A 27,637-nucleotide genomic window follows, 5' to 3' on the forward strand; every position below is an offset into this window, starting at 1 on the left:
TTGTGTTCCTGGTCTTCATGATGCTCTCTGTTGTTCAAACAGAATCCTGAGACTATAACAGAGCAGGTGCATTTATATGGAGACTTGATTACACACAGGTGGATTATATTTATCATCATTAGGCATTTAGGACAACATTGGATCATTCAGAGATCCACAATGAACTTCTGGAGTGAGTTTGCTGCACTGAAAGAAAAGGGGCAGAATAATATTGCACTCCCCACTTTTTAGTTTTTGAATTTCCACAAAAATTTAAAATAGCCAATAAATTTCGTTCAACTTCACAATTGTGTTCCACTTGTTGTTGATTCTTCACCAAAAATTTACATTTGGTATCTTTATGTTTGAAGCATGATATGTGGGAAAAGATTGAAAAGTTCCAGGGGGCCGAATACTTTCGCAAGGCACTGTATAAATTGTTTGCCTGTTAATTTTTCTTTACCTAGTAGAATAGCATAGTACTTGTACAAGCATGATTAGCAATTAAAGTTTAGGATCTGTTTTCAATTCTGGCCATTAAATCACCATTTCATGTACCTATGTCCTAATTCGCCCCTCTTGACAGTCTGCGTCCGTATTAATCGGCAAAGGATCAGCCGGGATAGATATTTTGATATACGTTAATCTCATTCCAGCTATAGAAAATAGTTTTCACGGCTTGAGGACGTGGTCCCTCTTCCATCGGTGGCAGAGCTTTGTCTGTAGAATATAGCATGAGGGACATTGCCATCATTTTCTTGTTTATTTCGCTGTCCTCTCTGTCCTCAACCATCTGTTTTAAAATGGATGTTGACAAATTCTATCCACTGAACAGTAATCGCTCCAACATCACTCTATAACACTTTCATTTTTCATACTGTAGAGGAGAAGGAAGAGGAAATTGTTTACTCGCTTAATCATACAGGGAAAACTGAATCCTTTGATCTCTCATTATGCCTTCCCACACACTGATACCAGCCCCAGCACTAGTTAAGTCCCCAATCTCTGCCACTCACAAAATTAGCAGTCCCCTTGGAACAATTAAGGCGATCTTGGAGAAGATGGCCCAATCATATCCGGATTCCCCTCTCCTATCAATCCTAGTCTAACTGTTTATTCAGTTTTCTCTGTCTTTTCCACTTCATCATCCTCTACTGTCTTGAAATAACCATCTGGCTGTGGGGATGTTTATTACAAGAGCTTCATCTTGCCTGCTCCGCAGCCTTCGGACGTTCTATCTCTCACCAGTCTGAGCACCTCCATTATCCTTTTATTTTGTCCTCTGAAATCAACGGATGAGTCCTGTTATCTGTTTGAACAGCAATTGCAGAACTATCACAACAAGTTGATGGATGTTTCCTGGATTCACAGGCCTACTGTGGGGAACAGTAAAGATCAGGAGGAAGAAATATGGCCAAGTTTAGGGTCAGAGTTAAATTTAGAAATATGGTGAGACACTACCATCTTATGAGTTCCCAATGAGGTGTTTACTTCTGACTGGAGCATATGAAAAAAAAAACACTGTAAATAAAATCTAGACGTAAAATCCAGTATAATGGAATGTTCGTTTGGGACTGTCAAGTATAACAAGAAAAATCTAGCAATGAACCGGCGCTTGCCATCCATAAAATCATCTGTTTATATTTTCTCCATTGACAAATGAACAGGCATCATGGGAACTCACGAGAATCATGCAGGCGACGGTCGTTTCATGTGTCAATATGCTCTTTTGGGCCCGCAGAAGTGTATTGGCACGCAACACCGTCGTTACCTCCAAACATCCTGCAAGCACCCACCTTGCCTGTTCTATTTGCAATGGAAGAAATAAACAGATGATTTCATAGATGCTGAATGTTCAGCTGTTTATCTTGTATAAAAATAAAAATGATTTTACGGATGTTGACTGCCACTTCATTGCTTTATTTTTTTCATTATACTTAAAATTTAGACAAAACTAGCTTACCTATATAGCACCATGATATTCAACAGCACTTTACAGATATTGTCATCGCTTTCCCCATTGAGGCTCACAATCTAAATTCCCTATCAGTATGTTTTTGGACTGTGGGAGGAAACTGGATAGAGAACCCGGAGAAAACCCATACAAACATGGGGGGATGTCTTTGGTGGGATTTGACCACAGCACTGCAACAAAATAGTGCTAACCACTGAGCCACTGTGCTGCCCTAAGGATCTTTTAATTTATTCCAATTCCCTTCATAATTATTCTGATGGCAGCCAAATTAAGACTAGGATAGGAGCATGACTCTTCATCCCTGGGCTTTCATGGCCAGGCCAAATTTTGCAATTCTGACCAGTGTCGGTTTATGTGGTTATAACTCTGAAAAACTTTAACCGATCCCAGTGATTCTGAGATTTTTTTCATGACATATTGTCCTTCATGTTGGTGGTAAAATTTGTTGGATATGACTTGCGCTTATTTGTTAAAATAACGTAAATATGGCAAAAATTTTGCAATTTTTAAACTTTTAATTCGTATGCCCTTAAACCAGAGAGTTGTCGCACAAAATATTTAATAAATGACGTTTACCACATTTCTTCAGCTTTTTTAAACATATTTTTTTGTCAGGAAGTTACAGGAGTTAAAACTTGATCAGCAGTTTCTCATTTTTCCAGCAAAATTTACAAAACCTTTTTTTTTTTTATTTTAAAGAGGCCACATCACATTTGAAGTGACTTTGAGGGGCCTATATGACATAAAATACCCAAAATGTACACCATTCTAAAAACGGCACTGCTCAAAGTCCTCAAAACTGCATTCACAAAGTTTATTAACCCTTCTGGTGCTTTACAGGAATTAAAGCAATGTTTAAGGAAAAAATGAACATTTTACTTTTTTTCACAAAAATGTTACTTTACCCACAAATTTAATATTTTTACAATGGTAACTGTCAATTGACCCCAAAATTTGTTGTGCAATTTCTCCCGAGTATGCTGATATCCCATATGTGGGGGGAAAATACCATTTGGGTGCATTACAGGGCTCAGAAAGGAAGGAGTGATGTTTACGAACGCAAACTTTGATGGATTGGTCTGTGGCCATCATATCGTGTTTGGAGAGACCCAATGTGCCTAAATAGTGGAAACCTCTCCACAAGTGACCCCAGTTTGGAAACTAGACCCCTCAAGAAATTTATCTATACGTGCGGTGAGCACCTTGAATCTGTCATGATCCAGTTCGGAGTTTGTTTTCTGCTGTTCCCTCTCTGGACTGGTCATGCGGGAGTTAATCCCCTCGGCCTCGTTTTGGAGCTGGCTGGACTTTTTAAGTCCTCTGTAGTCTGCTGGCCGGAGTCAGTGACAGTTCATGCTTCCTGGCTAGATCAGCTGACCCGTATACCCTGGTGTTCCTTCTGCCTCTGACTTCCCTTTTTTGTATTAGACCCATTCCCTACAGTGTATGACTTGGCCTGATCTCTGACCCCGCCTCTTGTTTTCCATATCTGTACAACGTTCCCTGACTGGCTTTTGACTCTCTGGCTTGTACCCCGACTTTCTTACATCTCACATTTTGGATACCGCGTTCCCATTTGGCTCTGACTTCTGGCTTGTCTTTGACTACGTGCTCTGCTATTACTTCTGGTACCTCGTCTCCTATTTGTGGCGGACCAGCCTGTCTGACTACTTTGCCACCTCCTAGTGGCACTCCGCGCCTTGCTCTGTGGTGCTACATGGTGAGTGCTGCCTTGTCCCCCTTACTTGCGCCCCCCTTACCTGCGCCCTCTGGGAGAGGTTGTGTGCAACGGCCTTGCAGTTGCATCACATGATCATTGACCACTCAATTAATGGGGATTTTGCTTTTTTTTCTCCGATCACGGATCCGCTTTGTAACTTGGCCGATCAAGTATCCAGTTTGACAGAGTTGCGGGATTTTTCTATGGAACATCGGACCCTTGCCACGTCTCGTACTCAAGAAAAAAGCTGACGGGGACTGTTAAGACAGTGCAGGGAACCACCCTTCATGCTGTTAGTCGACCTGGTGATTCAGAAGATGTTGTTTTGCTCTCTTCTGAACCCTTGGTTAAACTTCCTGGCACCTTTTCTGGTGAAAAAGATAAATTTTGTACATTCAGGTAGGGTTGTAAATTATTGTTTTCTCTTAGACCCCGATTGGCTGGGTATGAGACTCAACGGGTAGGGATTATTATCTCTTTACTTGGGGAGGGACCCCAATCCTGGGCTTTCTCGCTGCCTCCCACTGCCCCTGAACGGATGTCGGTAGATAGGTTCTTTGAGGCCCTAGGACTTATCTATGATGAACCGGACCGTGTCAGGTTGGCAGAGGACACTATTATGGGTCTGGTTCAAGAAAAGCGCTCAGCCAAGTGGTACAGCTCCAAGTTCCGTCGATGGTCCACTGAGGTGTCTTAGGATGACTCCGCGCTGAGATGTCAGTTCAGGAGTGGACTATTGGATTACCTGAAGGATGCTCTGGCTCTCCATCCTCCTCCCAACTCATTGGAGGAAGCTATGACTCAGGCTGTCCGAATGGATCCCAGGGTGCTGGAGAGGGGTACTACACAGCAAGAGGATCCGTTGCTCCCTGCTGCTCCTGTTGTTTTGCCTCCGTCTAAACCTATGGAGGTGGGGCCACCAACTTCATGGAGGAGGAGAGGAGACGGCGACGTGTAGGGAAGCTATGTTTTTACTGCTCAGATTCCGGACATTGGTTAAAGGACTGCCCTCCTGCCTACCGACCACCAAGCATCTGAGTCTGGGTGATTGTCGTGGAAGTTACCCAGACTCCCAGGTACCTTTTTTTTGCAGTTTCAAAAATGTTGTTGGAAGTGGAACTCTTATGGGAGTGGCTCCACGCCCACTTCTGCCTTCATGGATTGCGGGTCATCCATGAACTTTGATTCTGACTTGGTGTCCAGGTGTAAGTTAGGAACAGTTAGGTTGGAGGCTCCTATTCATATTGTTACCATTGACAAAACACCTCTGGCTAAAAATGTCATCAAATTTGTTTTAGAGGAGTTTCTCCTTAAAGTGAGTTCCCTACGCCAGGAACGTATTTCATGTTTTGTTATGGACAATCTGCCCGCAGGATTGGTGTTGGTGTTACCCTGGTTACAACTACATAATCCTGTGATAAACTGGGAATCTCGGGACATTGTTAAATGGGTCCTCATTGTAGTAAAAATTGCCCAGATCATCCATTTGATTGTGCTGTTGATCTTGTTCCCTGTACCAAATTGCCCAAAGCCCATCTTTAAAACCTTTCCGGCCCTGAGCGGGCCTCTATGAAGGAGTATATCTCTGAGAGCCCCCGTAATGGGCACATTTGGCCATTTGTCTCTCCTGTGGTGGCAGGGTTCTTTTTTGTGAAGCAAAAAGATGGTGGTTCACACCCATGCCTCAATTTTCGAGAACTGAAAAAAAAAACCACTATAAGGCCGGGATAACACAAACGCGAGATACGGCCGAGTCTTGCAGGTGAAAACCCAGCTCTGGCGCCGGAGCGGAGCGTGCAGCTCCATGTATTGTTGTGCGGCCGCATGCTCCGCTCTGTAGTGCCGGCGCCAGAGCTGGGTTTTCACCTGTGAGACTCAGTCGTATCTCGCGTATGTGTGATCCCGGCCTTAGAAACACTTATCCCCTCCCACATATACCCGATTTATACAACCAATTGTCAGGGGCCAGTTGGTTCTCTAAGTTGGTGGATAAGTGGAAAACTGCTTTTCTCACCTCTGAATGTTTGTTTGAGAATTTGGTTATGCCCTTTGGCCTGACTAATGCACCAGCAGTGTTCCAGAATTTCATGAATCATGTTTTCTCAGATTTTTTTGGGGTTTTCATGGTGGCTTATTTGGATGATATCATATATTCTTCTGACAAACAGAATCACATGAGCCACCTCCGGGCGGTTCTTCAGAGGCTTAGGGAGAACTCACTATTTGCTAAACCGGGGAAGTGTTCATTTTTTTAATCAAGAATTTTCCTTCCTTGGGGTCATTTTCTCTGCTGAGGGGTTTCGCATGGACCCTAGGAAGGTACAGGCTATTGTAGATTGGGTGCAACCCAGAGATCTCAAGGGTCTTCAGCATTTTCTGGGTTTCGCTAATTATTATAGAAAATTCATTAAGGGGTTTTCTCAGGTGGTCAAACCCATCACTGATTTAACACGTAACGGGGCTGATCTCAAGAACTGGTCAGCTCCAGCGGTGGCGGCGTTTTCTTCCTTGAAGAACTGTTTCATTACTGCCTCTGTATTGGTTCAACCTGATTTGTCTAAAGCATTTATCGTAGAGGTGGACGCCTCGGAGGTGGGAGTGGGGGCTGTGCTGTCTCGGGCCCACCACGTTGAATAGCTTAAGACCCTGTGTCTTCTTTTTGAGAAAATTTTCCTCTGCTGAGAGGAATTATGATGTGGGTAACCGGGAGCTATTGGCCATTAAATTGGCATTTGAAAAATGGAGACATTTTTGGGAGGGGGTTGTCCATCGTATCACTGTCATTTCGGATCACAAGAACCTGTCTTGCATCGACTCCGCCAAACGTATAACTCTGAGACAGGCAAGGTGGTCACTTTTTTTTCCCCGATTTCAGTTTTCTATTACTTTGAGACCGGGGTCCAAGAATGTGAAGGCTGATGCTTTGTCTCATAGCCTAGATCCAATATCACCTCCTGAACCTCCTTCCTCCATTCTTCAGCTCGGAGTGCTGGTGGCTGACGTGTCCTTTGCATTGGAATGAGAGATTCGTGAGGCCCAATCTCTTTCTCCTTCGTCCATACCTGATAATAAGCTCTTTTTGTCTTTCAGTATCGGTTAAGGGTGCTTTGGGAGTTCCATGACTCGGTTCTGAGTGGGCATCCTGGAATCTTGGCCACACGTAAAGCCATCACTAGGCTTTTTTGGTGGCCCTCGTTGCTTTCTGACGTTACTGTGTTTGTGTCCTCTTGTGAAACTTGTGCCCCCGCAAAAACCCAATGTAACAGGCCTACTGGGGAATTGGTGCCACTGCTAATTCCAGCTAGACCGTGGACTCATCTGTCCATGGATTTTATCACCGATCTTCCCCTCTTTAATGGCAAAACCGTGATCTGAGTAGTTGTTGATAGGTTCAGTAAACAGGCGCATTTTATACCGTTGGTGGGTCTTCCTAATGCTGAGACTCTATCAAAACTATTCATTGAGCATGTGGTCCGATTGCATGGTGTGCCTCTCAGTGTGATGTCTGATAGAGGGGTACAATTTGTGGCAAAATTCTGGATGGCTTTTTGTAAACGGCTGGGTATCAGTCTGACCTTTTCATCGGCCTTCCATCCTGAGACCAACGGTCTGACTGAAAGGACCAATCAGTCTTTCGAGCACATATTGCTGTGTCTTGCCACTTCTAGACAGGATGATTGGTGCTCTGCGGTACTCATGGTGGAATTTGCTTTCAATAATCGGGTCAATCAGTCCACTGGTACTTCCCCCGTTCTTCTGCAACTATGGGTTTCACCCGCACTTTGGTGAGTTTTCCCGGCTGGATTCAGGGTGTCCAGGGGCTGATTCTGCCTTTCTACGGTTGGAGGAGGTCTGGAGGTAGGTTCAGAGAAACATTGGGGAGGCTCCGGGCAAATATTATTTTTTTGCGGATAAACGATATTCTGTGGGGTCAGCTTACCAGGTGGGGGATAAGGTATGGTTATCCACCAAGAATATAAGATTGAGGGTCCCAAGTTTATTGGCCCTTATGAAATTTTAGAGGTGGTTAATAATGTGGCCTTTTGTCGGCGCTTGCCTCTGTCATTGCGGATCCCCAATGTGTTCCATAAGGCACTTTTGAAGCCGTCAGTGCCTTCCCTAGGTGAATCTCCCTCACACCCGCCACCTGTTGGTGGATGGCCAGACCGAGTTTGAGGTGTAACTGGTGGTGGATTCTCATATGCTCTGCTGTTCACTTCAGTGCTTGGTCCATTGGAAAGGTTATGGTCCTGAGGACCGGTCGTGGGTGCCAGCGCGTTCGATCCATGCGGATCGATTGGTTAGGGCCTTTCACGCTCATTGTCCAGGGAAGCCTGGGGAGTCCTGTGGCCCCCCATTGAGGGGGGTACGCTCATTATCCACTTCGGAGTTTGTTTTCTGCTGTTTCCTCTCTGGAATGGTCATGCGGGAGTTAATCCCCTCAGCCTCGTTTTGGAGCTGGTTGGGCTTTTAAAGTCCTCTGTAGTCTGTTGGCTGGTGTCGGTGATAGTTCATGTTTCCTGACTAGAGCAGCTGATCCGTATACTCTGGTGTTCCTTCTGCCTCTGACTTCCCTTATTTGTATTAGACCCATTCCCTACAGTGTATGACTTGACCTGATCTCTGACCCCGCCTCTTGTTTTCCATCTCTGTACCATGTTCCCTGACTGGCTTTTGACTCTCTGGCTTGTACCCCGACTTCATGTTACGTCTCATGTTTTGGATACCGCGCTCTCATTTGGTTCTGACTTCTGGCTGGTCTCTATGTGCTCTGCTGTTACTTCTGGTACCTCGTCTCCTGTTTGTTGCAGACCGGCCTGTCGGACTAGTCTGCCGCCTTCTAGTGGCGCTCCGAGCCTTGCACTGTGGTGCTACATGGTGAGTGCTACCTTGTCCCCCTTACCTGCACCCCTGGGGGAGGTTACATGCAATGGCCTTGCAGTTGCATCACAGAACCCACAGGTGCTTCACAGAATTTTGCAATGTTGAACTATGAAAATGAAAAATTTAAATGTTTTGAGCCCCAAATTATTTTAAGTTTCACAAGAAGAGCAGGAGAAAATGGACCCCAAAATATGTAGCGCAATATCTCCGGAGTACGCGGATACCCCATATGTGGTCAAAAAACTACTTTTGAGGCACAGTACAAAGCTCAGAAGAGAGAAAGTGCCATATTGGAGTTTATTTTTTTGCTGGAATGCTTTGAAGGTGTCACATTGGCAGAGTCCCTGAGGTTCCAGAACAGTAGAAAACCCCCATAAGTGACCTCATTTTACAAACTACACAACCCAATTAATTCATTTAGGGGTTCAGTAAGCATATTGAAACATGTGCCTCTCAGAATTTTATACCATTGGGCTGTGAAGAAAGAATGATTACATTTTTACCACTAAAATGTTGTTTTAGCCCAAAGTTTTAAATTTTTATAAGAGCTAATAGCAAAAAAATTGACCTGAGTTTGTTGTGCAATTTTTTCTGAGTGTGCCAATACCCTGCATGTAATCGAACAATTTTTGAGACACCTTACAAAGCTCAGAAGTGATTATACGCCATATAGTGAAGATTTTACTGTTCTGGTTTGCGGGTGCCATGACCCACAGGAAGAGAGCCATTGAGGTGCCAGAACAGCAGAGCCTTCCCATAAGTGACGTAATTTTGCAAACTATACCTCTCAATAAATTTATCTAAGGGTGCAGCGATCATATTGACACTATTACTCTGAACTCTATCTGGCCTCTGTTCAGCAGCATCCTTCTTTTCAGAAGTCACAAAATCAAGTCTACCACGCTTTCATGCACGCTTCAAAAGACGGGCACTGCCGGATCATAGGCCAGACTGCGTCCACAGTGCCTCCATCCGCCTCATTATAGGGAATCTTCTGCTGGGGGTTCCGTCTGAATCGTGTATTTCAGAGATTTACACGGTATCCCCAGTGTAAGCGCAAAGCACAGGATAAAGATGAGCTGAGCCTTACTGCGAACTTTAACAAATCGGGTGAAAAATTGGTTTTATTTTTTTATGCCGTCTCTTGTGCGATATAAGTGACTTTATTCTTCGGGTCGGTGCTGTGAAGGATACCCCTTCCTACCACGTCACCAATTCGTGACGTCACTACCCAGGCCCAGCTCTCCGGCGCCCTAGAGCAAATGGCCGCCGGGGAGACTGCCCTGTTACCCACCCTGGGTATTCTAAGATTCGCAATCAGAGTAAAAGGATCAGCCCAAAATTAATTTATGATTTAATTGCCTTAAGGGCGCACTAGATAATTACAAGCAATATACAGTCAAAGCATATATCAAGAATTACAGTCAGAGTACAATATAACAATAATAATACAAGGCTTAAAGGTATAAAGCTGGAGGTCAATTTACCAGGTTGAAGGTCGCTTGTGGAAGCCGGGGGGGCATAGCCTTCCGCAGGTCCAAAACTTAGTTGCCGGGCAGCCCCCAGAAAGCATGTGCTTGCTCCCCCCTCTGGCTGGCATACCCTGTTCCTTAAGAAATCATCATAGTCTTCTTCTGTGGAGTGAGACCCTCCCAGTGACCTCAGCTTCTTCTTATACCTGGCTGAGCCCCCCTGCCTGCAGCTGGGTGGGCTTAGCAATCTCCACCCCCTCTGCCTCCCTGCAAGATTTATTCCCATATCTAATAAATGGGATAACTTCTCTCAGGATGATCGGATCAGCACACGGGCAGTACCAGCGCCTGTGGTTTGTTCTGCCGGTCGTACTGGGATCAATCCTGGACCCATTCGGTCCCTGTGGGAGGCTGATCCCTATATCTCGGGTTTCAGACCTTCCACCGTCACGGGAGTCACACTGTTGGATGCACAATTTCTTTAGGGTGAGGAGAATATTTTTTATGAGCCTGTACCTCGGACGATGCGTCCATAATTCACAATTCCATGTTGGAGACGGTTTGGCTGGGCTGCCATAATAGATGTGTATCCAGTGGCCACTTGGCATGCGTGTTTTAATTAAGCCCCCAAGCATTTCCAAGCCCCCCTGCTGGCGTGGTTTCCTCAGTGAGCTTTTAAAATACCGTCTACAGTTTACACTGAGCTCAGCCCGTTAGCATACTAATAGGAACTCTATTCATTAGCAAAGGTGGGGGCCAGGAGCACTCCTGTGACCAGGAGACAAAATGGAGTCACGCCAATCTGATAGCATGCCTGTTCCAAGATGGCGGCTGTTCCCTCATCACAGGTGCGATTACAGCGATATGAGATTTATATGTTTTTTTTGTTTGACTGCTGTCACACACTAAAAGAAGCTTTTTTTTTGTAAAAACATACCAAGTTTTTAAGAACTATAACTTTCCTGTATATCTGCCGACATAGTTGTGTGAGGACTTGTTCTTTGCGGGACAAGTTGACATTTTTATTTGTACCATTTTAGGTCACTAAACGTTTGTTGATCGCTTTCTATTCCGATTTTTGGGAGGCTGAACAAAAAACAGCAATTCAGGAAATGTTTTTTTAGTTTTTTTCTAATGCCGTTTCTAGTGTGGTAAAATTAATAAGGCAGCTTTATTCTTCGGGTGGGAATGATTACAACGATCCCACATTTATATAATTATTTATGTTTTGCCTTTTTTAAACAATAAAAAATTTTATATTGCATCACTGTATTTTGGGAGTTATAACTTTTTTTTTTTAATCTTTCCGCTGATAGAGCTGTATGGCAGTTTATTTTATGCAGGATAAGATGACGTTTTCAGAGATACCATTGTTATTTGTGTTCTTCTCTTTGATTGCGTTTCATTCCACTGTTTGTTCAGCAGAATGATGAAAAAGCATAGACTTTTTTTTTTATTTTAAACAATGTTTCAATTGGGTTTACTAGAGTGACCGTTTTAAAGTTGGGTTGTTACGAAAGTGGTAATACCAAATGTGTATTTTTTTTTTTTAACATAATATTTAGTGGTATAATAGGTTTTATTATTTATGTGATTTAAAAAAGCTTCTTAGACCATGCTCATGATGTAAGAGGCTTGCTGTAGCCTGCTGCTCATCATGACCTCTGGTCATCATGGCAATGATCCGGGTCCTCCTGATGACGTTGCGCAGGCGTTGAACAGAGGCTCTTCCCTCTCCCTGTCTTCTAAATGCGGCAATTGATAGAGATCGCAGCTTTTAGGTGGTTAAAATGCCCAAGGCGGTGACCTCCTGGCAGTGAGAGCAGGGTGTCAGCTGTCATGATAGTTGAACACCCGGCAGCAATCACGCCCGCACAATTGCCTTGATGTATTTATCCTTCATCTGTCAGGAACTCCTTCCATGTTGTATAGATATGTCAAATGTCATCAAAGGGTTAAGGCTTGCAGCACTGGAGTCCTGGGTTCAAATCCCACCAAGGACATATAAATATTTTTTAAACACAGTCAGTGAAATATTTTACCTCACAAAATGAATCCTCTGTGATCCCCTGCAGTAATGTTAGTATTATCTTTTGCTTCCTCCCCTGTCCAGGAGATGTGGTATGCTCCATACATGGTCAGACACTGTCAATTTTTAAAATAAACTTTAGTTCATGAGAAAACCCCTTTAATGTGACCGGCTTCCTCTGCCTGTAGACATGTCGCGCATCTGCCGCCGGGATCAGCCGAATGATTCACTGCACCTGCGCGTAATTTGCGCAGGCACAGTAAATCAGACTGCTGCCATCTTTGTGCGGACAGATTGCGGTGGTCACATTAAAACTCTGCATGCACTCCTCCTGTACAAAGATGGCGGTAGTCAGTGAATCATTCAGCTGATCCCGGCGGTGGTGTGTTCGCGACGGTGTTCCGCTGGTGGTACCGCGCAAGAGGCTGTATGAGTGTGTGGTGCGACGGTGCTCCGCTGGTGGTACCGCGCAAGAGGCTGCATGAGTGTGTGGTGCGACGGTGCTCCGCTGGTGGTACCACGCAGTAGGTTGGTACCAGCAGCAGTTTCCACAATGAGACATCCATCACTTGAGTGTCCCAATATTGCGGTTGCGAACTTCCTCCGCTTGGAATTCTGGGATACGGTGACATCTGGACAGAACAGGAAATGAAAACATTACAAGGCAATTATATAAATACGGTAGATTATTATCCTTGCCATCTAGCCATCAAAATTTGGTTCTTGTGCTCCTATCCTCAAACGTGCCCATTTTTTTTATTGCTTACAATTTGCAGACTGTACACTTGCCTCCTAATATATCTCACCCTTCAACAGCTGCCATTGTAACAAGATCATCGGTATTCTTCACTTAACCTGTCTTTTTTATGTATGTCTGATGGGTGTGATGTTTGTGCTCACAATTGCACACAGCTTTATAAAGCTGGATTTGTGAAGGAACAGATTAAGAAAGATTCTCCATTTTGTGCTTTGACTCCATTTTCTTGTTGCTTAAAGGGAACCTGTCACCCCGAAAATCCGGGGTGAGGTAATCCCACCGGCATCAGGGGCTTATCTACAGCATTCTGTAATGCTGTAGATAAGCCCCCGATATAACCTGAAAAGGGAGAAAAAGACGTTATATTATACTTACCCAGGGGCGGTCCCGCTGCTGGTCAGGTCGGATGGGCGTCTCCGGTCCGCTGTGGCGCCTCCTATCTTCTTTCCATGACGTCCTCTTCTGATCTTCAGCCACGGCTCCGGCGCAGGCGTACTTTGCTCTGCCCTGTTGAGGGCAGAGGATAGTACTGCAGTGCGCAGGCGCCGGAAAGGTCAGAGGCCCGGCGCCTGCGCACTGCAGTGCTTTGTCTGCCCTCAACAGGGCAGAGCAAAGTACGCCTGCGCCGGAGCCGTTGCTGAAGATCAGAAGAGGACGTCATGGAAAGAAGATAGGAGGCGCCGCAGCGGACCGGAGACGCCCATCCGACCTGACCAGCAGCGGGACCGCCCCTGGGTGAGTATAATATAACGTCTTTTTCTCCCTTTTCAGGTTACATCGGGGGCTTATCTACAGCATTAGAGAATGCTGTAGATAAGCCCCTGATGCCGGTGGGATTACCTCACCCCGGATTTTCGGGGTGACAGGTTCCCTTTAAAGATAAATTCTGTTACTTAATTAGGTAAAAGGTTACAGCTGCCATGAAGTAATTTTATCTTGTTTTTCACAAGCCTGTTATTCAACTAGGTTCATAATTGGTATAAAGACCTTGAGTGTTCTAACTCGAGCCAGGGAGGGGACTCGGGGGTGTATTGCTATACAAGACTGAGGCACCTGTTATTATGTCTTTTTTATGCCAAGAAGACATGACCATATCTGTAGTTTCCGTTTTTTCCTGTATCCTCATGGGTTAAGTTTTTCCTGCATTATTATAGGTTAACAACTGTGAGCGTGTTCTTATGCTGATTGGTTGAAGTATAATTTCTATGACTATGAAAGGTCATACACAATAAACGGGGGTCCAGAGATCTGCTCGATCCCCCATTCAGAGGCATATGTGTCCGTCTGGTCATTTTCAGTTGCCGACAACGCCCTGTAGATTAATTTGGAAATCACTGAGTCAACAGTGAAGGATCACTTTAGATCCTCCTTCAACAGATTCACGTCCCATCCCGTAGCATGCATCCTGTTTGTTGCTACTCCCATGTTACAGCCCAGAAACGCTAGCCTTTTCTGTATGTTTCTGCAGTGGTTCTCGTCCCACGGTACTGCCAATACTCCACTAAATCGCGTTTTCATCCCAGTGTCAGTCTCACTGTACTTTATTGCATCTAGCACACCTCTTATCGCCTCTGCCGTGTTTCTCATCAGTCCCTGGCTTACTGCATCCTAATGTAATTATACGGTAGATAGATGTAATTCATCCTTCTCTCACCCATGATTGTGTGTGACTTATGACTGTGTGAAGAAGGCATCACAACCACTACAATTTAAAATTTTTAGCAAATATGATTTTTCTGGGCATCAAAAACATTAAGGCCTATAAGATATTAATATAAACCATAGGGATTGCCAGGCTGCATTTACTTCCACTGTATAAAAGCAAAATAATTCACAAACAGCCGAATGAATTATTGAAAGACCTCACGCAGAAGGACAACTCAGGCTCTTATGTTTCTTGTGTGATTTTAATAGTCTCTAATAATGGCTCAGACTCCTTCAGCTAATGTAATTTTAATCTCTGGCATGTGACTTCCACAAAAAAACCACTATTTAATGACTAAGCCCTCTTTTGTGCTTTCCTTTTTTGTCCTTAGGCTGCAGTTCAAGATCTTCGCCCCGAGTTCAAAGTTCTCGTCCCCCAGAGTAAGCCACTATCACCGGGAGAAATCTTGGGCTGCACGTCCCCACGACTGGAGGCTTCTGTGGATGCTGTTGTGTAAGTAGTCTCATCAGTATGGCAGTGTGCAAATAATAATGATCATGCCCTCTATAATACTGGATTACAAACTACACATCCCCATTTGTTTTCATTCATTTTCAGTGAGTGTAACAGAGTAGTGTCACAATACAGTCTTCTAAAAAAAGATGAAGTATTTGCTGAAACAGACATGTCAGGAGATCTGTCACTGCTAAACATGAGGAAGGACAGATGGTCTACTTTAGTGTTTCTCCGCAATGTACCTCCTATTAAAAAAGACCTCAAAGGCTATAATGATAGCTGTGCTGCCAAGCATTGGCATAGTGCAAGTAGCACATTTTGGAAACCGAGACACTATATAGTGCTTGGGATTATTTATCGGTTCAGTTTAGAATTTGTGGGGTTTTTAGTTCAAACCCGACTTATCGACAACTTCTGCATGGAGTTTGTGGTCTTCCCAGCGTTTGTATTGGTGTCCTCTAGATACTCAAATTTCATACTGGTAGGCTAATTGGCTTTCAATAATATTGGTCCTAGTGTATGTGGGTCTAAGCTAGGTATATTAAATTGTGAGGCCCATTGGGGACAAACATGAATATTAGTGATTACCATCTGTACCGTGTTCTGAAATATTTTGTCGCTATATAATTTATTAATCTGTTGCTTAACAGCTCAAATGATTACGTGTCATGGTCCTAGGCTGTGAGACCCTAGTTTTGCTTTCAGTTTCTCTGGTTTTAATCCAGCTTGTTGCCAATCCCACTGCTAACTAGCTCCACCAGCCAGCAATTACTCTTTGGCTGCAATCCAGGGGCCTTTGCATCGAGGGCTATATTCTTTTACATGGGTGAAAAGAAGAACGTAACGTTCTCCGGAATCTACTAAAATGGCTTCTGTCAGTTCTGTCCGTGTAAGGCTAGGTTCACATTACGTTAGGGCGATCCGTTTAAAGGATCCGTTACTAAGCGGCACTAACGCTATGTAACAGATACGTTAACGCACCCATTACCATCCATAATCGTAACGCATGTCAAAATCGGCATGCGTTGGCGATGATGCGTTACTTTGTGACGCACCCTCGAACGCGATCTACCGCTTTTTCGGGTATGTTAGGTCAAACGCACTTTGAATGGATGCGTTCGCTGTTCATAGACCTCCTTTGATAACGCATGCCGACACAATGGTACCATGTGTTAGCGCACTCGTAGGAAAAAGAAGAGATTTTGTGCATCAGCGTTGGCGCATCCGTTTAACAGATCTGTTAAACAGATGCCACTAACGCAATTTGAACCTAGCCTAAGTGCTATTAAAAGTTTTAAATACAATTTTCCCAAATTAAGTCAAACATATATTAGGTCAAACTCAATTAGACATAGTAGAAACAAAAATCCCAGAACAGCAAACTTAAAGGGAACCTGTCACCCCCCAGAAGCTGAGCTTAGCCCACCAGCATCAAGGGCTTATCTACAGCATTCCGTAATGCCGTAGATAAGCCCCCGATGTATCCTGAAAGATGAGAAAAAGAGGTTAGATTATACTCACTCAGGGGCGGTCCCAGTCCGGTTCTGGTCCAATGGGCGTCATGGTCCGGTTCGGGTTCTCCCATCTTCTTACGATGTATTCACGCTGCAGCTCCGGCACAGGCGTACTTTGTCTGCCCTGTTGAGGGCAGAGCAATGTACTGCAGTGCGCAGGCGGCGGGAAAGGTCAGAGGCCTGCGCACTGCAGTACTTTGGGCAGACAAAGTACGCCTGCACCGGAGAAGAGGACGTCATCATAAGAAGATGGGAGGCGTCGGACCGCAACGCCCATAGGACCAGAACCGGACCGGGACCGCCCCTGGGTGAGTATAATCTAACCTCTTTTTCTTATCGTTCAGGATACATCGGGGGCTTATCTACAACATTCCAGAATGCTGTAGATAAGCCCCTGATGCTGGTGGCTTAGCTCAACTTCCGTTTTGGGTGTGACAGGTTCCCTTTAAAGCATCCAGTAGACCATAGAGAATTTTGAACCATGTGTAACTATGAGGGTCCTAAATCAAACATGCAACCAAATGAAGTGCATGGTAATGCATGAGAAAAAGGTGCAGCAGGATATGACCTTTGTCATTATACATCTAGTAAGTATCAGCCCTTTCCATGTACCTGTACTTTTTCACACCTCGGCACATGCACTTTACCTAGCTCTTACGCTTAGTATCATTTCATGGCCACATTACCAGGGTTAAGCAGTCTGATGGTCCGCCAGGATCCTTGTTATCGTGTGTAGACTGGATTAAAATTGAATCCTTTCCATATCGGGTTGTGCAATTGGTGTATATAGAATTGTTTTCTCATGCATTACCATGCATTTCATTTGGTTGCATGTTTAATTTAGGAACCTCATTTCCTGCTTCATGTAGAGATACTCTCATTTTATGTTTTTAAATGTTTGTGCAATGACTCCAATAAAATAGTTCTACATGGTTCAAAATACTCTATCGTCTCCTGGATGCTTTAAGTTTGCTGTTCTGGGATTTTTATTTCTCCTATTTAAAGTTTTCCAGTCTTAATTTACAGACCATAACACTACTGAGTAGTGGTTATACATGCGCACAATCCTCCCCGTGAAAGGAGCAATGGTCCTTATCAAATACCAAAATGCAAATTGATTGAACAAAAGAGAAATTCAAATCAATATTTGATGTGACCGACCTTTGCCTTCAAAACAGAATACATTCTTCTAGGTACACTTGCACACAGTTTTTGAAAGAATTCGAAAAATATTTAGAATTGAGAATCCTCAGTGGTTGATACCTTTTAATGGCTATCTATCTGAAAAGATGGTAACAAATTGCAAGCTTTCGAGACTACTCCGGTCTCTTCATCAGGCATAGACTAATAGAAATTCTGAAGAATCACATATTTATGCACAACACAGCACAGAAAAATGCCATAGAAAAGACAGGTGACGTGAAGCAGAACTATCATTATGTGAGTTAATAATAATAATAATCTTTATTTTTATATAGCGCTAACGTATTCCGCAGCGCTTTACAGTTTTGCACACATTATCATCACTGTCCCTGTTGGGGCTCACAATCTAGGTTCCCTAGCAGTATGTCTTTGAAATGTGGGAGGAAACCGGAGTGCCCGGAGGAAACCCACGCAAACACGGAGAGAACATACAAACTCTTTGCAGATGTTGTCCTTGGTGGGGTTTGAACCCAGAACTCCAGCGCTGCAAGGGTGCTGTGCTAACCACTGCGCCACCGTACTGCCCATGTTATAAACAGTTGTGTCCATAAATATTGGAACAGTTCATAGATAACGAGTGTGAAGGTTTTATTGTGCTCTGATTGGGGACTGGTTTTGTGTTATGATGCCCCCACACGTCTGAGGAGCAAATTCCTTAATTGATGTAAAAAGACATAAATCCATGCGACACATTCATTCCTGCACTGAGAGAGTCAAAGGCCATCATCCGCTTATATTCCCAAATTCTTCTGTCTCTCTGAGATTTGAAGTTACCTTTTAATACAGATAAATTTCATGTCCATAATGCTGTGATCGGGGAGACAAAAATTAATTGCCACAGGTAGATCCATTCTTCTTACTCTTATTGTATGGCGATGAGAATTCATCCTTGTTCTCTGTTTCTGCCCTGTCTCCCCTACATACAGGCCCCCATTTGGATATTTATACCGTGTGCAGAATTATTAGGCAAGTTGTATTTTGATCACATGATATTTTTTATTCATGTTGTCCTACTCCAAGCTGTTTAGGCTTGAGAGCCAACTACCAATTAAATTAATCAGGTGATGTGCATCTCTGTAATGAGGAGGAGTGTTGTCTAATGGTATCAGCACCCTATATAAGGTGTGCTTAGTTACTAGGCAAATTCCTTTCCTTTGGCAAAATGGGTCAGAAGAGAGATTTGACGGGCTCTGAAAAGTCCAAAATTGTGAGATAACTTGCAGAGGGATGCAGCAGCCTTGAAACTGCCAAACTTTTGAAGCGTGATCACCGAACAATCAAGCGTTTCATTTCAAATAGCCAACAGGGTCGCCAAAAGCGTGTTGGGCAAAAAAGGCGCAAAATAACTGCCCATGAATTGAGGAAAATCAAGCATGAAGCTGCCAAGATGCCATTTGCCACCAGTTTTGCCATACTTCAGAGCCACAACGTTACTGGAGTATCAAAAAGGACAAGGTGTGCGCTACTCAGGGACATGGATGAGGTAATGAAGGCTGAAAAACGACCACCTTTGAACAAGAAACATAAGATAAAACATCAAGACTGGGCCAAGAAATATCTTAAGACTGACTTTTCTAAGGTTTTATGAACTGATAAAATGAGAGTGACTCTTGATGGGCCAGATGGATGGGCCAGAGGCTGGATCAGTAAAGGGCAGAGAGCTTCACTCCAACCCAGACGCCAGCAAGGTGGAGGTGGGGTACTGGTATGGGCTGGTATCATCAAAGATGAACTTGTGGGATCTTTTCGGGTTGAGGATGGAGTGAAGCTCAACTCCCAGACCTACTGCCAGTTTCTGGAAGACAACTTTTTCAAGCAGTGGTACAGGAAGAAGTCGGTATCGTTCAAGAAAAATATGATTTTCATGCAGGGCAAAACTTCATTACATGCCTCCAACTACTCCACAGCGTGGCTGGCTAGTAAAGGTCTCAAAGAAGAAAAAATAATGGCATGGCCCCCTTGTTCACCTGATCTGAACCCCATAGAGAACCTGTGGTCCCTCATAAAATGTGAGATCTACAGGGAGGGAAAACAGTACACCTCTCGGAACAGTGTCTGGGAGGCTGTGGTGGCTGCTGCATGCAATGTTGATCGTAAACAGATCAAGCAACTGACAGAATCTATGGACGGAAGGCTGCTGAGTGTCATCATAAAGAAAGGTGGCTATATTGGTCACTAATTTTGGGGGGTTTGGTTTTTGCATGTCAGAAATGTTTATTTCTAAATTTTGTGCTTTATCAGAAATAAGCTAGTAACAATATATATGCATTACATAGGTGCTTACAATTCTGTAGCAAGCGGCACATACCCAATTGGGAATGCTTATGACTTCCATTAATGCCCACACCATACTTTTCATACTTACTGATTTTGCAGGACCGTCCTTTGAAGAGAACCACAAAATGAGCAGGGTTTTACGCAAAGCCTGATCATTAGTGGGTATGCTCAGTAACTTTGGGGGCAGTCCCGAGACCTGGTGTAGATGTCTCGATTTGGGACATTGAATTGTTGGTAAGTATGGTAACACTACAAATGGCCGGAAACTGGGCAAAATACTACGTGGCTGGGCAATATACTACGTGGCTGGGCAATATACTACGTCACTGGGCAATATACTACGTCACTGGGCAATATACTACGTACCTGGGCAATATACTACGTGACTGGGCAATATACTACGTCGCTGGGCAATATACTACGTCGCTGGGCAATATACTACGTGACTGGGCAATATACTATGTCGCTGGGCAATATACTACGTACCTGGGCAAGATACTATGTGACTGGGCAATATACTACGTGGCTGGGCAATATACTACGTCGCTGGGCAATACACTACGTCGCTGGGCAATATACTACGTACCTGGGCAATATACTACGTGGCTGGGCAATATACTACGTAACTGGGCAATAAACTACGTGGCTGGGCAATATACTACGTGACTGGGCAATATACCACGTGGCTGGACAATATACTACGTACCTGGACAATATACCACATGACTGGGCAATATACTACTTGGCTGGGCAACATACTACGTGGCTGGGCAATATACTACGTGGCTGGGCAATATACTACGTGACTGGGCAATATACTACGTCACTGGGCAATATACTACGGACCTGGGCAATATACTACGTGACTGGGCAATATACTACGTCGCTGGGCAATCTACTACGTCGCTGGGCAATATACTACGTGACTGGGCAATATACTACGTGACTGGGCAATATACTACGTGGCTGGGCAATATACTACGTGGGCTGTGCAATATACTACATGGCTGGGCAATATACTACGTGGGCTGTGCAATATACTACGTGGGCTGTGCAATATACTACGTCACTAGGCAATATACTACGTGGACATGCATATTCTAGAATACCCGATGCGTTGTGTTATAAATGTCTCGCATGATATTGCCCTTTTAGATTTATTGCGGCCCTTGTACTTCAGTCTGATTGTGTGGCCTTTGGACTCGAGACCCTGCAGCCAAGCACTGGTTGTCGGTGTGGCAGCGCTGGAGCGGGAACAGCAGTGCAGGGGTGAATGTAGGTTTTTTGTTGTTACTTTTGCCTCCGTGACTCCCCACTGGAAGATTTAACATTTGAGCTGAGAACCCCATTAATAAAAGTGATGGATAATAATACTTAATAACTGTGATGGTGCTGTTAATAGAGACACCAATGATACTTAATAACTGTGATGGTGCTGTTAATAGAGACACCAATGATACTTAATAACTGTGATGGTGCTGTTAATAGAGACACCAATAATGCTTAATATCTGTGATGGTGCTGTTAATAGAGACACCAATAATCTATAATATAACGCTGGGAGCGTCACTCTGTCCGAAGCCTTTATAGACTGCGCAGTGACGCTCCCGGGAGAACGCGGTATGCGTTCACACTGAACACACACCGCGATCTCCAACAGAGAAGCAGGGACCGCCAGGAGGGTGAGTATCGGCCATATTCACCTGTCCTGCGTTCCACCGCTGAGCGCCGCCATCTTCCCGGTCTTCGGCCTGTGACCTTCAGTTCAGAGGGCGCGATGACACGCTTAATGCGTGCCGGCGCCGCCCTCTGACTGAACAGTCACAGCCAGGAGACCGGGAAGATGGCGGCGCACAGCGGTGGAACGCAGGACAGGTGAATATAGTAAGTGCTGGGGGGCCTGAGCTGGTGGCGATACCGGCACCTGACCCCCACAGCGCGCCAGTGTCCCCGCCTGCTCAGGCCCCCGGATGGGTGCAGCGCATGACAGGATGGGGACGCAGGATGGGTGCAGCACATACCAGGATGGGGACGCAGGATGGGTGCAGCACATGACAGGATGGGGACGCAGGATGGGGACGCAGGATGGGTGCAGCACATACCAGGATGGGGACGCAGGATGGGTGCAGCACATGACAGGATGGGGACGCAGGATGGGTGCAGCACATACCAGGATGGGGACGCAGGATGGGTGCAGCACATGACAGGATGGGGGCGCAGGATGGGTGCAGCATATGACAGGATGGGGACGCAGGATGGGTGCAGCACATGACAGGATGGGGAAGCAGGATGGGTGCAGCACATGACAGGATGGGGACGCAGGATGGGTGCAGCACATACCAGGATGGGGACGCAGGATGGGTGCAGCACATGACAGGATGGGGAAGCAGGATGGGTGCAGCACATGACAGGATGGGGACGCAGGATGGGTGCAGCACATACCAGGATGGGGACGCAGGATGGGTGCAGCACATACCAGGATGGGGACGCAGGATGGGTGCAGCACATGACAGGATGGGGACACAGGATGGGTGCAGCACATGACAGGATGGGGACGCAGGATGGAGCAGCACATGACAGGATGGAGACCATATACCAATATAAATGCTCGCCACCCGGGCATAGAACGGGTTCAATAGCTAGTACTTAATAACTGTGATGGTGCTGTTAATAGAGACACCAATAATACTTAATAACTGTGATGGTGCTGTTAATAGAGACACCAATAATACTTAACTGTGATGGTGCTGTTAATAGAGACACCAATAATACTTAATAACTGTGATGGTGCTGTTAATGGAGACACCAATAATAGTTAATAACTGTGATGGTGCTGGTAATAGAGACACCAATAATACTTATTAACTGTGATGGTGCTGGTAATAGAGACACCAATAATACTTAATAACTGTGATGGTGCTGTTAATAGAGACACCAATAATACTTATTAACTGTGATGGTGCTGGTAATAGAGACACCAATAATACTTATTAACTGTGATGGTGCTGGTAATAGAGACACAAATGATACTTTTTATCTGTGATGATGCTGTTAATAGAGACACCAATAATACTTAATATCTGTGATGGTGCTCTTAATAGAGACACCAATGATACTTAATATCTGTGATGGTGCTGTTAATAGAGACACAAATGATACTTTATATCTGTGATGATGCTGTTAATAGAGACACCAATAATACTTAATAACTGTGATGGTGCTGTTAATAGAGACACCAATAATACTTAACTGTGATGGTGCTGTTAATAGAGACACCAATAATACTTAATAACTGTGATGGTGCTGTTAATAGAGACACCAATAATACTTAATAACTGTGATGGTGCTGTTAATAGAGACACCAATAATACTTAGTAACTGTGATGGTGCTGTTAATAGAGACACCAATGATACTTAATAACTGTGATGGTGCTGTTAATAGAGACACCAATAATACTTAATAACTGTGATGGTGCTGTTAATAGAGACACCAATGATACTTAATAACTGTGATGGTGCTGGTAATAGAGACACCAATAATACTTAATAACTGTGATGGTGCTGTTAATAGAGACACCAATAATACTTAATAACTGATGGTGCTGTTAATAGAGACACCAATAATACTTAAAGGGAACCTGTCACCCCGAAAATCGCGGGTGAGGTAAGCCCACCGGCGTCAGGGGCTTATCTACATCATTCTGTAATGCTGTAGATTAGCCCCCGATGTTACCTGAAAGAGGAGAGAAAGACGTTAGATTATACTCACCCAGGGGCGGTCCCGCTGCTGGTCCGGTCGGATGGGCGTCTCTGGTCCGCTGCGGCGCCTCCCATCTTCATTCCAAGACGTCCTCTTCTGATCTTCAGCTCCGGCGCAGGCGTACTTTGTCTGCCCTGTTGAGGGCAGAGCAAAGTACTGCAGTGCGCAGGCGCCGGGCCTCTCTGACCTTTCCTGCGCCTGTGCACTGCAGTACTTTGCAATATTTTTTTGGCCAAGTTGATGAATAACCTCCGCAGTGTCTTCTGCCCCACCATATGTGTAAATCCCTGATACTAGTGATGTAATGCTAGCTGGCTGACTGATCTATGGATGGATTGTACCTTTCTTGGCACTGTCACTTCTCTCATCGCAAATCCCAGTAACTTCATTGGAATGTCATCACATTTCCATGGTAACCCTCTCGCTGTGTATTGTGTTTTATCGAACATGTGACTGTGAGCTGTGGAACCATCGGGAGAGTCGGGGGTCCAGGGCTCGTAATTGCAGCTATTAATTCATCAATTTATTGTGGAAGTGACAGCACATGTCGCCTATCTGTCTCTAGATGTGTGTGACTGGAGCTGTGTTAATTGTGCATCATGATAATTTTTTTAGTTCAACCATAGATAGCTAATCATAATATTACAGTAAACTCACCTCTGCTGCATCAGTTAGCAGCATGACAGTTCTGACACACATTAAGGCTAGAGCAGCAGAGGACAATTCATGTTTCCACAGGAGCACATCAGAGACCGTGACTGTTGTGAAGAGCCGAACCAATAGGCTGAAATTAATTCTGCTAAATATTAAAGGGAATCTGTCACCCCCAAAATGGAAGTTGAGCTAAGCCCACCAGCATCAGGGGCTTATCTACAGCATTCTGGAATGCTGTAGATAAGCCCCCCATGTATCCTGAAAGAGAAGAAAAATAGGTTAGATTATACTCACCCAGGGGCGGTCCCGGTCCGGTTATGGTCCTATGGGCGTCGCTGTCCGGTCCAGTGCCTCCCATCTTCATAGGATGACGTCCTCTTCTTGTCTTCACGCTGCGGCTCCGGCGCAGCCATACTTTGTCTGCCCAAAGTACTGCAGTGCGCAGGCGCCGGACATCTGACCTTTCCCTGCGCCTGCGCACTGCAGTACTTTACTCTGCCCTCAACAGGGCTAAGTATGCCTGCGCCGGAGCCGCAGGGTGAAGACAAGAAGAGGACGTCATCTTATGAAGATGGGAGGCCCCGGACCGGACCACGACGCCCATCGGACCAGAACAGAACTGGGACCGCCCCTGGGTGAGTATAATATAACCTCTTTTTCTTACCTTTCAGGTTACATCAGGGGCTTATCTACAGCATTCCAGAATGCTGTAGATAAGCCCCTGATGCTGGTGGGCTTAACTCATCTTCCATTTTGGGGGTGACAGGTTCCCTTTAACATTAACATATTAATTATTATATATCTATTAATATTACTTGTATTGAGCAGAATTAAGTATGTTGACATCCCCCACTATACTGTATGAGCCTGCACACAGCCTCCTATATACAGTATGAGCCCCCAGATCGCCTCCTATATACATTATGAGCTCCACATGGCCTCCAATATACAGTGAGCCCCACGAGCCTCAAGGATACATTGTGAGCCCCATATAGCCTCCATATATACAGTGCGAGAGCCCCACATAGCCTCCATATATACATACAAATATCCCATACACATAAAAAACGACAACACATACTCACCTCGCTCCCGTCCCCCCACTTTCTGCTTCTGTGCACGGAGTCTCAGCAGCAGCGTGATGAAATTACGTCATCACATCATCCGTCTCGCACGCTGATTGGGGAAAGATGGAGCTGATGGCCCCATCCTCCACCAATGTATTCACCGCTGTCTGGATCTTGAGGATGCAGATAGCAGTGACAGCAGGTGGCGGATGGAGGGCATGGTGTGGCCACCGTTTCATCCCTTCAGCCGCAGTTTGCCCATGCCTGCTCTGGAAAGACATTCTGATTATGTAAATGACACTGTGATCAAACTCTGATATCTTGTCCCAATCCTGGTATATGCTCCCCTATCCTGGAATATTCTCCTCAACCTTGTTCCCCCACTCTGGTATATTCTCCCCCATCCTGTTATATGCTCCTCCATACTGGTCCCCTATCATGGTATATGCTCCCCCATCCTGGTATATTCTCTCCCATCCTTTTATATTCTCTCCCATCCTTTTATATGCTCTCCCGTCCTTTTATATCCTCTCCCCATCCTTTTATATGCGCTTCCATCCTGGTATATGCTCTCCCACCCTGGTATATGCTCTCCCATCCTGGTATATGCTCTTCCATCCTGGTATATGCTCTCCCATCCTGGTATATGCTCTCCCATCCTGGTATATGCGCTCCCATCCTGTTATATGCGCTCCCATCCTGGTATATGCGCTTCCATCCTGGTATATGCGCTCCCATCCTGGTATATGCGCTCCCATCCTGGTATATGCGCTCCCATCCTGGTATATGCGCTCACGTCCTGGTGTATGCGCTCCCGTCCTGGTATATGCGCTCCCGTCCTGGTATATGCTCCTCCATCCTGGTATATGCTCCTCCATCCTGGTGTATGCGCTCCCGTCCTGGTATATGCTCCTCCATCCTGGTATATGCTCCTCCATCCTGGTGTATGCGCTCACGTCCTGGTATATGCGCTCCCATCCTGGTATATGCGCTCCTATCCTGGTATATGCGCTCCCATCCTGGTATATGCGCTCCCATCCTGGTATATGCGTTCCCATCCTGGTATATGCGCTCCCATCCTGGTATATGCTCTTCCATCCTGGTATATGCTCTCCCATCCTGGTATATGCTCTCCCATCCTGGTATATGCTCTCCCATCCTGGTATATGCGCACCCATCCTGGTATATGCGCTCCCATCCTGGTATATGCTCCTCCATCCTGGTATATGCTCTCCCATCCTGGTATATGCTCTCCCATCCTGGTATATGCTCTCCCATCCTGGTATATGCGCTCTCGTCCTGGTGTATGCACTCCCGTCCTGGTATATGCGCTCCCGTCCTTGTATATGCTCTCCCATCCTGGTATATGCTCTCCCATCCTGGTATATGCGCTCCCATCCTGGTATATGCGCTCCCATCCTGGTATAAACAAAGGAAGAAGAAAAGAGCCACTCTACAAAAAACCGCACACCACTATAAGGTATAAATATATATAAAGGTAAACTTTATTGATGCATAACATTAAAATCTGTGGCCTAGGACATGTCTGGCAGGATCTTTGGGTTTTTGTGGGGATATTTTAGATGTTTTTAATGTTATGCATCATTAAAGTTTACCTTTATATATATTTATACCTTGTAGTGGTGTGCGGTTTTTTGTAGAGTGGCTCTTTTCTTCTTCCTTTGTTCATGTTGATTTGCAACTTCTCCGCACCCCTCGTACAATCTGATTTATTAAAGTGTTGTGCGCCAACATCTGTTCTTTCTTACCCATCCTGGTATATGCTCTCCCATCCTGGTATATGCGCTCCCAGCCTAGTATATGCTCTTCCATCCTGTTATATGCTCTCCTGTCCTGGTATATGCTCTCCCATCCTGGTATATGCTCTCCCATCCTGGTGTATGCGCTCCCATCCTGGTGTATGCTCTCCCGTCCTGGTATATGCGCTCCCGTCCTGGTATATGCGCTCCCATCCTAGTATATGCTCTTCCATCTTGGTATATGTTCTCCCATCCTGGTGTATGCGCTCCCATCCTGGTGTATGCGCTCCCATCCTGGTATATGCTCTTCCATCTTGGTATATGCTCTCCCATCCTGGTGTATGCGCTCCCATCCTGGTATATGCGCTCCCATCCTGGTATATGCGCTCCCATCCTGGTAGATGCGCTCCCATCCTGGTATATGC

At 45.1% G+C, this 27,637-nt stretch overlaps 1 protein-coding gene across 1 annotated transcript in view; it reads left to right on the plus strand.

Annotated features, from left to right (window-relative positions):
* DPH1 (diphthamide biosynthesis 1) overlaps positions 1-27,637 on the plus strand; it is a 378,970-nt gene that overhangs the window by 265,758 nt on the left and 85,575 nt on the right. The window contains exon 6 of the mRNA XM_069761363.1: positions 14,853-14,974. Coding sequence (XP_069617464.1) covers positions 14,853-14,974 — 122 coding nt within the window. The remainder of the gene's footprint in view (positions 1-14,852; positions 14,975-27,637) is intronic.

Source organism: Ranitomeya imitator, chromosome 3 (assembly GCF_032444005.1).
Source record: "Ranitomeya imitator isolate aRanImi1 chromosome 3, aRanImi1.pri, whole genome shotgun sequence".
NCBI lineage: Eukaryota > Metazoa > Chordata > Amphibia > Anura > Dendrobatidae > Ranitomeya > Ranitomeya imitator.